Source organism: Synchiropus splendidus, chromosome 14, assembly GCF_027744825.2.
Source record: "Synchiropus splendidus isolate RoL2022-P1 chromosome 14, RoL_Sspl_1.0, whole genome shotgun sequence".
Lineage (NCBI taxonomy): Eukaryota > Metazoa > Chordata > Actinopteri > Syngnathiformes > Callionymidae > Synchiropus > Synchiropus splendidus.
In genome coordinates, this window is record NC_071347.1 from 19,771,136 (window position 1) to 19,782,820 (window position 11,685).

At 45.8% G+C, this 11,685-nt stretch overlaps 1 protein-coding gene across 1 annotated transcript; it reads right to left on the bottom strand.

Annotated features, from left to right (window-relative positions):
- Positions 1–1,094: 1,094 nt before the first annotated feature.
- On the bottom strand, positions 1,095–11,685 carry c14h15orf39 (chromosome 14 C15orf39 homolog). The gene is made up of 4 exons (XM_053886600.1): positions 11,395–11,685; positions 5,306–8,273; positions 4,317–4,351; positions 1,095–1,238 (listed from the first exon to the last, which is right to left on the bottom strand). Exons 2-4 carry the CDS (start codon positions 8,196–8,198, stop codon positions 1,233–1,235), a joined length of 2,934 nt encoding a protein of 977 aa, XP_053742575.1. The 5' UTR covers positions 8,199–8,273; positions 11,395–11,685; the 3' UTR covers positions 1,095–1,232.

The window sequence follows — 11,685 nt, forward strand, 5'->3', positions numbered from 1 at the left end:
AGACTGCCCCTGATCTCGCAGATATGGAACGAAATCCAACTGGTCTTCACAGTCGAGTCAAAGAACATTGTTTATTCTCATTTCTGGCAACATCTGCTGTGCATCAGTGAACTGGGTCTGATAATGTCTTGGATGGAAATGTCGATGGCAACAACACCAACCAGTTAAAAACTGGAATAGAAAACAACTTCTGGTCTGTGCGTCGAGAATTGTAAAAAGTGGGTTAAAAAAAACAACTTCACAGCAGCTCTTTACGTTCAGTAAAAATACACACTCACATATCAATGTTTTTTGCTGTGATTGTACACACGTGCAGGTCCGCTACATTCAAAGTTTCAAGTGTCGGACTTTGGTATAAAAACAGTCTTGCATAAGCAAATGTATCTGTCACTCTTCGATCTGGATCCAGCCCTTCCTGTAGTCCAACAGCAGCTCCAGGTAGTACGTCCACTCGGGCTCGCTGTCATACCGGACCTCGTAGACGGTCTTCAGAGGATTCATATGAGCCTCGTGGACACGCACCACCTCCCCCCGGTACCACACTTCCGTCTTGTCGCGCTCCTCGTACAGATGCCGGATCCGCTTCCCCACCAGGTCCGGGTAGAGCCTCATGGCCCTCCGAGCCGTTTTGACGGCCGAGCGCAGTACCCACCGCCTCCTGCGGTCTGCACTGTGGCAGGCGGACAGGAAAGGGCAGTATTTGATCTTCACAAGTCTTCTCTTTGAGGACCCGTTGAAGGTTTTGTGGCGATGCCGGGCTGAGATCCCGCTCAGGTCCTCGCGAGGTCTGGCCTTCCCCTCGCACGTCTGCGAGTCAGAGACAGCCTGGTAAAGAGCCTGGCTCTCATCAGGACCACCCATCCTCCTCAGTTTTAAAACCATCCCTTTTTTAGGCACGTGGTGAAACGTAGCTGGCGCGGTAACACGCCGTGCTGAGCGCAGTTCAGCCTCACGGGTCGAGGGAGACAGATCGTCCGAGGACAGTGGACACATCCACGAGCGGCTGGTTTCGTCCGGCGAGGAGCGCGCTGCACCCACACCGACTCCGTCGTCCTTGCTGACGCTTCCCTTGCTAAATATACCACGGTCTTTTTCGTCTCCGTCTGACCAGCTGTCGTCTAAAAACAGAAGTCGCGAACTTCTCTTTATCCTGCTTTTGGTTCGGCGATGGCTCGCTGGTGTGTCTTTGGTCAGCGTGACTGGAGAAGCAGAGACTTCTTCAGTGTCGGCGGCTAGTCCTGCAACAGAAGCAGAGAAGCTTTAGCAAAGCAGAAGGACTAGTAAGAGCTGAGGATGTTAGCAAAGCTAGTGATGGGCTGATGAGGCTTCATGAAACATGGTGCTCAGTTTCAGAGCTCAATAGGTGGCGCTCTCCGTTAAAAAAAAATGTGGTTTAATAGAAATGGCTGTTCAAATGCAAAGGTTTTAGAGCAGAGCGCCATCTTGTGGCCACTGAAAATAAGGACGCTGTTTCATGAAGCCTCATCGGCCCATCACTGACCACCACCATGTTAGTCACCGAGAGAAATCAATCATGAGAAGGTCTGGAGTGTTTCTTGCTCCTCAATGGGTGAAAGTACACGCAAATAAACATGTATTCAGGACAAGTAACTAGTGTAACATCCAAATATTAGATGAGATATCTACAGAAAAACATGTTTAATACGATTCTCACAACTTGCAATTGCCTCAATTGAGTCAAAATACAAACAGATTTCAGATGAAGAACGGTACCCAGAAATTCCTTATGTGGCAAAATATTTTTAACATATATTTTTTTCTTCGACTAGAAAGCTTTTATTACACGTTGGTTATAAAATATACAAATGAATGAATGCTAACCACCTCAGTTCATTATTTAAATGTTCCTGGAGTGATAGAAATTATGCTAATGCTAATGCTAATTATGCTAACTAAAAAAATTCCTGAATGAAGACTTAGCACCACCATTTATACATAGAACACTAACTCAGTTAACATCCTGAATTCTTATGCAACAGAGCATTGAGACTAACAAATACTCAGATAAATACCAACTCTCTTTATTATTCATTGCCTGTTCTCTTATTCATCTGTCACACACACAGAAATGACTCACTACCTTCTAGTGACAACCTCTAGAACAGTCGTCTACGCTCATGTTAGTTTTGCTGTCATTGCACGCTGCAGGTGTAACGTTTTCTGTGAGGTGGCTGCGAGATGCTAACGTGTTCCGTGGCTCTCATGTCAAGACCGGAGGAACATCCAGAGGTTTTCACATGACCGAAACAAGCCACTTCTAACAACAATAATAATAAAAGACCTATCGTTGTTTAGCCTGGTTGCTGGACTTAGCATCTCGGCTAACTTGGTTTCTTAGATTAGTAGCCCATTACCACAGACCATATCTCACACACAGAGTGTTTTGTCACCTTCCAACTACTGCGTGAAATCCAGTAAGAGCCAAGATGCCGTCTTTTTTTGGTTTCTCCTCCTTCATTTTCCATGTTTTCCTTTTGCAATTTGTTCCCTCCACTTTGCCATGAAGCTGTTGCTAATGTCGCTAACCAGTGTGCTATAGACCGGCGTCAGAATCGTTCACGTCTTCCTCACGATACATTGAGAAAATGATTATTTTCAACAGCACCATTAATCTTGGATACATTTTCTGTGCCTCAATTCCAGGTGCACCTCATTGTTAAACATAGTAACCAAAAAAAGCAAGATAACGCTAAAATTGTTCGTGTAGCAAAGATCGCTTTCACTCCACCCTGATGTTCAAACGTGTACAGATTCAGCTTCACAGTCAGGAGTCAAACATTAAAATGTGATTAACTGTGATTTATTAATGAGAACGTTTTATTTCCAACTTCCATTTTGACTCTTTAAACTTCACCTCTGTTTCAGCGATGAATTGAGTTGCTGTTCTCGCGTATCAATCCAAACGTTGACCAATTGCTTCTATTAGAGAAGGTCCTGTTTGCACTCTATAAATCAGTGATAATAATGTGAATAGTGAAGGAATCTGACCACAAACCATGGGTTTCAGCTCATGTCAGAATCAAGAGGACTGGATAACTGAGGATGTTGTGGGTAAAATGATCCGGTAATATATAGTAACAATCGATCTTTTTAGGAAATCAAATAAAAACAGAAAAATTACATTCAAATTCAACAGTTAAAAGGCAGAAAAAATGGAAGGTTCTTGGGAGTAAATCTGGCGTTTTTTTACCCCAATGACTCAGCGCTAGCTAAAACCTTGGCGCCGTAGAAGATAATAGAGCAACCAGCAGGATGAGTTTGACAATTTAATCACAAAAGGCAGCCAGAAAAATCTAATTAAAATGCCGCAGAACAGCCTTAACAACAAGGTGCGAGTGAAGGGAGACGGCAGACAGAGAGAAACGTGTGAAGAAGCAAACAAGACTAAACGCGCGAGGCGTTAAGCCTCATCTGTCAACAGCAGCTATAGCATATGCCTTTTGCCCCAAGGACACACAATGAAAGGAGAACAAGCATGTTGAACCCCATTAGCACACAGTGGAAATACACACACAGTGCAGCGACGCAGATTTTTTTTTGACAGGTTAGCGTCCTTGTTTGACACCATGTCAGTCTGGATTGATTTAACGTCTCTTTGATTGAACGCAGTCACTTGCAGCCTTCTTTTTTTAAACCATCAAAGTCTGATAAGATTGAGATAAGCGCTGCACACAGGCCACTTTGTCTCAAAAGATGTGGATTGTCATGACTTTCAATTGATGCTTATGGCCTTCTGAAAGGCTGCTTTTTAAATACTTTAAATTCTGTATGACTCTCAAGTCTGTATTTGATGATTCGGTTTGCCTCAGCTTTAACTTGTTTTCTAACACAGTTGGCTAAAATTTGAGATTTAGGTCCATCTGTCTTTTGTGTTCAGCGCCTTTCATCCAAAAATTGGACAGGAAAGTAGTCTGATCCAGTTTATGCAAATAGCAACATGAAAAACAAGCAAAGGCCAAAACCATGTTTTTAGCTGGAGTGGGACCTATTTTTTATTGCTACGCAACTCGTGTTACCAAACACTACAAGTGAGTCTCACAGGGAGCCGAGCCCCGCGGCTGAGCAGCAGAATTCCTTCAGTGTGCTGCACATCCGTCACTTCCTTCCGGCTCTGTACTCATCGTGCATGACCGTCCCCGATATGAGAGTCATAAACTGACCAACTGAGTCAGAGACAACAAGGTTCTATCCTTTAAAGAGCTTCGGCCTGAAACTGCCCCCGGGGTGCCACTTGTGTTTCTCTACTTAAAAAGTGAGACAAAGTAAGAGTAAAGCAAACATAAAACAAAAAGTACCTGGACTCTCTGTTCGACATCAGGTGATGTTGACTCTGAAAAGAAATACATGGATTTCATATTCAATATTTATTTAGCTGAACAAATGTAGAAATTAAATGAGCATAAAAGGTGTTTTGGTGAACTACCCAGAGGGTTAGAAACAAGAGTCAGACTGTCAGAAAGTGAGATGATGAAGTATGAGCTGAGCTAAAGGGCACAGCTGACAAGTGTATATAGGGCTGGGCGATACTGCAAAATAGATATTTTTTCAACATCATTTGATCTCAATTATTCTTGTTTTTTTTTCTTGATGCTTTCAGAATGGCAGTTTTTAAAACACCAGTTTTGAATACTATATAAACAATTGTTTTAACAGTTTAAATTTGAACAAACAAAACAAATAAAGTTAAAAAATACAACACAACATAACATAAAAACAACCTCCACTCAGCAACCATTACAACAAAGCCGTACCATGTCAGAACCAGTTAGCTTTGCGGCTAATGCTACAAACTGACTCAGCGAAACGCCAACAAACGACCAGTCAAATAGGTTAGTTGAATAAATGTACTCAAATTTAGCATCAGACATTCTACCAGAGCTCGCTGCGGCAACAGAATACAAACGTTGACATTTTGATCATTGACTTATCAGTTAGATTCAGAACTCAGCAACTTCTGAGAAGAGTTGTATCAAAACAGTGAAACCTTTTTTCACAGTTATTGTGGTGGATTAATCGCCCAGCCCTATATGAATATCATCAAGGGATCCCAAAATGTAAAAGCGCAGTGACAGCCATCCTCTCATGGTGCGGGGCCTCTCTAAGATAAGACTAGAGCCACAGCAGGAGCAGACCGGAGCTACATCCTGTTTGCCCTGTGATACCCGAGAATGAGCTGACAATGGCATCTGTGCACAGGGAGGAATGGGCTTCTTTCCTTGGGCAGCAGCCCCCACAACCCATGAGACCCAGTTTAATGTTAGTACCTCACTCTAAGTGTACTCACCGATATGTTTGCAGACTTGTGTGTAGTACACCAGGTTGAAGATGTCAGTGTAGACTTCAGGCAGATGCTTGAGGGACATCAATCTCCTCAGTTTTGAGGAAGAAGCTCTTTTGTCACACTGAATAAGGAACTTCTCCTCCGAGAGAGTTGATGGCCGTAGTTCGACCTTGTGCTCCTGCAGGACTTGGTCGATGAAGTTGCCCTGAACCATCGGGAAAAAGATTTCTTTGACCACCAGCATGGGGAGAAACACAGACCCTGCTCGCATCACATGGGGGAAAGGGAAGCGGTCTTGTGAAGAGTACTCCCGTAGTCTCTCCAGGACCTTGTCGAGCGCTGCATCGATGGCCGGGTCCAGCCACTCTTTCCTGGCCCTGAAGCCCGACAACTGTGAGATCTTGATTTTTGTCAGGGAGGACGGAGACTCAGTGATTTGCATGTGAGACAGCCAGTCTCTCAGCTTTCTCGCCGAACAGGTCGACACAAACGTCGACACTAGTTTGCAGACGGAACGGTGGAGTTCTAAAAAGTTCTTCCGAACCGGTTTTGGGATTCCAGGCGATTCAACTATTCGCTGCAGCGTCGTCTCTGGGTAGCCGACGAAAGTGGACGGTTCCAAATAAGGCTGGAAACAAGGGGGTTTCGGAGGGACGTCTCCAATGTTTGGTTTAGACTCTGGGAGTTTTGGAGTTGTTATTGTCACAGGGCTGACCACCACCTCCTGCTGCAACCTCTTATCACTTTGAGGTGGTGGGTTCCCATCTGGCACCGCAGGCTTGGACTCGCTTGGTCTCTTATCCTCATCCAATAAATGCGATTTCCACTCTGGCTCACGTTTCTCAACAACCTCCACTCGCAGCATTTCAGACTCTTTCATCTCGTTTTTGATGGTCAAGTTACCCTCAACTGACTCTTCTTTTGACTCTGAGTCTGGGGGCTCTTTCTTCACCTGAATCGCCACCGGTTCAGGTACCTCTTTGACCGGCTTCTGTGACGGGGCGTCTTGATTTTGCACCGGTGAATCTGCCCTCTCTTTTTTGATGCAGAGCTTGGGTTTGGGCTCCTCGCGCTGAGGGGACTGATCTGAGGGAAGGCCCATCAGGGACCTGTACGGTGCCAGACTAAAGACGCTATCTATAACCGGCATTGGGGGGGATTCCACTCCACTTCTCTTCGGATCTTCCTCGATTTCAACCTTTATCCGCTTCTTACTCAAGTCGATTCCTTCGTTCTGGTCCGCATCTTTATCACTGACTGTGGAGACACTTCTCTTCAGCAGCCGTTTCAACAGAGTAGTATTGGAGCTCGGTGTATCGCCGCCGCTGTGTTCAGAGCTGGGAGTGGGCGACGGCAACAACCACGATGGCGACGAACTTGGCAAGCCTTGAGGCGTTTTGGGACTAGGAATACGGGACTCACCAGAGGAATAGTCACTGCTCAGACTGGCGGCGGGGAAACCTGGTTTGTCTAGACGTAAGCTGGTGAACGGGGGAACAAATCTTTGAAGTACGATTTTTGGTGGGGAAACAGCAGATGGATAGTGGGGTGCGGTAGTCTGGTCTACATGAGGGAAAGCCTGAGACTGACTGACATATTGAGCAGGACTGGGCTTGTTTGCAGTGGAGCTGAGGGTCACGGTAGCTTGCGAGCCAGTCTGGGAAACATTCAGAAAGTTGGAGTAAGACGGCGGGGACAAATGCTGGCGAGTCAAAGCGGATCTCACCTGGCTCGGAGGTAAATGGTATCTGGGCACTGCGTAGTAGGGGTACGGGTAATTGATTCTCTGATTGAACGGATGACGTGGCAGCGCTTCTGAGCCGGGCCGATGCACAGGAATCTCACCATGAAGAGAGTGAGGAGCTCTGCTTTGGTCCCCGGAGTTCAGGAGTGTATTCTTAATCAGGATGGGCACCTCCTCCCGCCGTCTGGCATCCATGTCTTTATACAGATGCCTGTTTTCAAGCTCCACATGCGCTGGCGGGTAGTAAACTAATGGGTGGTGAGCTAGCTGGCCATATTTGGGCAAGGGAGAGGAATCCTGATACATTTCTGAGGTCATACCCTCGTACGCTGCGTGGGCAGGGAAGTGGCTCTGGCAGCCTCGGAGAGACATGTGTAACGGCTGGCTCGATTCACTTAAGGGACCTAAGAACGGTGGAATGTAGGGGTAGCTGTTGTAGCTCGGATCAACAGCGGGCAACTTCCTTACTTTGCTCGGGCTGCAAGTGTCCGTGTTGATTTTCTTGATTTGCTCAGCACTTGGCTCGAACTGCAGCACGGCGTCCTTCCTCTGAATGTAGGCCCTTTCCGAGTACCGCGACTCGTTTTGCATCCACTCATGCTCATATAAGGAGCTGGGTATTCTCTGCAGTCCGTGTTCCACTGCGTATCGAGGTCCCAGCCCGCAGCCCAGCTCGTGACAGCAGGGGTTTTGGCCGTACACAGGCTTCGGAATGTTTAAGTAAACAGAGTTTTCAAATCCAGGAGTTGAATTCTCACCTCCATTTTTGTGTTTTTTTACAGTCAGTGTCGTGGAGGGTCTGGGGCTGCTCAGCCGGGGGCTTTTGGTATACACTGAAAAGCCTTGCTTGACTGGTGTGTGACACATTCGGGAGGAATTTGAATGGCCTTCATTTGAAGAATGGTCGTCTTGCCTGTAAACTAAAGCGTTTTGTCTGTCCATGCCAGAGAAGTGACACACGGGACTTCTGCCTTCGAGCAGGGAGGCCTTCAAGCTGCTCCACGGAGGAGTGAACTCTCCCACATCTGTTCCTTTGGAGTCGAACGCGAGGTAATTTCCACCATACAGCAGTTTCTGCTTCCCATCGATACCAGACATATTTTCTGGCTTCTTCAGTCCCGGCGGGACGACGTTCCCCTCCAGTAAAGGCATGTTCCTCTCCAAATCACCCGGCAGACGAAGGTGTTCCCGGTTGGACCGTCTCACAGGAAGCTTTTTTTCATGAAGCTGGAAGACAGAGGTAGAAGACGTGTTCATGAAAGTAGTACTGGGTGCAGACTAAAATCATCTGGGACAAGAAGTTCTGGGAAAAAAAAACAGGGGTCATGTGCCGGTTTTTCTATATAAGCAAGATGCTAGGCGACGGTGGAACAGGTTTTGAACGCAAATATTTCCAGACATGATGAACTCATCTGATCTTGTGACGCACTTTGGTGTGAAGACACCTCATGGGTCCCATTCAAATATGAAGTAGTGAGTATAGACAAGTGACTTTTACTATTTAACGATCCACTTCAATGTTAATATATTCAGTCTTAAATCTTCTCAAACATATTTAGCCTAAACCTGTTTATTCGTACTTGATAGATTTGATGAAAGTTAAATAATAAAGCATTATTTAAGAGTGGATGAAACAAAAAGCAGATTGACCTTGAACTTCACAAGTCAGGCCTGGGGGGGGAAGTGAGGGGGGGGTCGGCAGCTTGACAGCCCTAAATGTGATCTCATTCTGTTATGAAATGTTTGTTGCACAACCTGACTGTCGACCTGAAATGTTCTCAATTCTGAGGCGTCGCATCGCCTCTTTCGACAGATGAGCTAGGTGGCTAATTTCTGAATTGTGGAACTGGCTGCCTGCCGGCGACGGGGGAGGGAGGGTTGCTGTTTAATGGACGTTTTATAGACTTGTTAATAACTTCCACATGCGTCCTAGCACAACTGATCCATCATGTCTTTGATTCTCAAGCATCTTTTAATTCATACTCTTCATTTTATTTGAATTATTTAGCCAATTTTCGTGTGGCCAAAACCACCTGGAGGTGACTTTAAATTGCATCTTAAATATCCATTTTGGTTTCTTACTTTCATCTACCTGAAGACATGAACACGTCATATGCAGAGGACTGTTTTCAAAACATTCCAGCAGACACTGATGGTCCTGTTGACAGACCAAGTGAGATCGCTACATCATGTGGCCCAGGCAGGGGGGGATATATTTGAAGGTTGCACCCCTCACCACCATTTAATTCTTGTTACCACGACGATAATCGCCTTAATAATTTCAATAAACCCACCGCTGGTTGTGCAACAGTTATTTCCACAGCCATTTTTTTCTTTTCTGTCCATGCAGTTTCTTGCTCACACATCTATTTTAGGCAATATCAGCGAGCACATTAATGTCACATAACTCTCTGTTTACGACTGTTGGAACCAATTAAAAGCTGCTGTTCTTTCAAAATACACAAGTGAACACTTAGTCAATCGCCGCCAGACGCGGCACTTGGGACTCGGCCAAAACAAGCTCGCCTCAGGTAGTCGTGTCCAAGCCAGTCTGAATGGCTCATCATGTCATGGTTGGCAGGCGACTCGCTGGAACGGCTTCACTTCATCTGACTTTCTCAGAAAGGTTTCGACAGCTGCAGCTGTTTCTAATCTGTTACTCATTATCAGCTCCGAGGAGCTCCATCTGAAACAGAGATCTGAGGTCAAGAGGTCGGCGAGTCATGGAGTGGAAGGTTTTTATTTAATCGTCGGCCTCGCCCCTTCTGATCGTGATAGCAATGTCAGCCTTTTTATTTATTTATTTATTTATTTATCTCCTGGAGGGTGAATATGTATAATAGGACGGTCCTGTTATGTCCGACTCTGCATTAGGTAGCAAGTGCATCATTGGCGTCATGATCCATCTGACCGACGGGGTCATTTCCTGCAAGGACAGGTTCCAAAACCAGTTGAAAAACTGACTTGTTTTACCAACGACAGGCCACAGACGCAGGTCAGTTTTCCACAAAATCCTGGTGGAAACCCTGAACCATCTCTTCACAGTCAGGTGACCCAATTCTCAAGGCAACCACTTTAGATACCAGCTCCATCGGGTGCTCACTTCCTCATGGTGGTCTTGATGTTAACCGTCTCCAGGACAACTCTCAAACTGACCACAACTTGATGTCAATGTGGGGCAGATCCTAGTTGAGATGCAACTCCAGACTAACTGCTTACGAAGCCTTTAGAATGGACTGTCAGATGAGTGCTAGTTTGTTTCCAGAGAACAAAAAAGTGAATCCATTAATGCTGAGCTTGCAAAACCTCAAAATGACCCCCCTATATTTGTAGCAAGATCATAGTTCTTATTAGCTCAGAACATCTTATTGCTTGTGCAGAGCTGTTCACAGCTTCTTTACAAGGCGTGCAGCACCTCTTCAAGTCGACACGGCAACTTTAGCATCCCACTGCATCGGCCTGCCTCCTATTAATAAGAGTGCCATGAAAAACATGACTTTTCAATCATAAAACTGTACTAGTGTTTGGTATTGTTGGTGGATGTATGATGGGCTGATTATAATGTAAGAATGTCATGAAAAATGCATTAATTCCTGATTTTGTTTGCCTCATCAGTCTCCTATTTGACTGCATTCGGAATATTTAGCTTTTTTATTTTAAAAATATATGATATATACACACCACTTTCACGCATTTTATCGATCATAAAACACTTTGACAGGTGACTTATACTGTAACTGTACACTTTAGTTGTTAGCATTACTCTGTCACTCAGTTTTATTTTTGCATTTATATATTTTTCAATCTAAAAAAAAAAAGACATTTTTATTTAACTTCAAAACACTCCTTTTCAACACTCAGGTGTGTTTATGCTGGAGAGTGATTTGATGTCCGGGTGACACTCGGGTCACATCGCAAGTACAGATTTGAGTTACCGAGCAGGAAACTAGTCATGTTGTGCTGCAGATGCGGGTGTCGTGGTTCAAGTCAGTGTCCAGGAAATGAAACCTCAATATAAAGACAGTAAAGTCAGCGTGTGTGCGCGCGCGTGTGTGTCGTGCGAGCAAAAGAGGAAGACGGTCAGAAAGAGCACTTTGCAACAGAGGACTCCTCGTGAGATGATGAAGCGCCACCGTGACTTTGTTTGTCAGACAGAGACAGGAAATGCAGCAGCCTCCAAACCCAACAAAATCTCATCCCGCCAGTTCAGCAAACACTTCGGATCGTAAACGGAGCCACGTCGCGCTCCACAGCCGACCTCTCCTCTGACACGGTCTCCTTCAAGTCATCGTCACGTGTCTGCAACTTTTCCCAACTCCCAAACTCGCGCGGCGGAGTTCGCTCTTACCTCGCAGCCGTCGCCTCCACTCGCAGTCAAAGTTCGCCGTGCAGCGGCTCGCCTCTGCTGCGCCGGATGTGTCGACCACCGCCGTCACATGAGTGCGGTCGCTCGCAAATCATCGCGGCTTTTGCTCGCAGCAAACATGAAAAGACAAAAGCGGAGGAGGAGGATGGTCTTCGGTTTATAGGCGGAGTCACACCCGGAGTCTTCCCACGACCTGGCCCCCCAACGCGTGAGATCTGGACCCGGATTCACCCCCAGCACCAACACAACTCTCTCGATCCCTGTGAGCTGCGC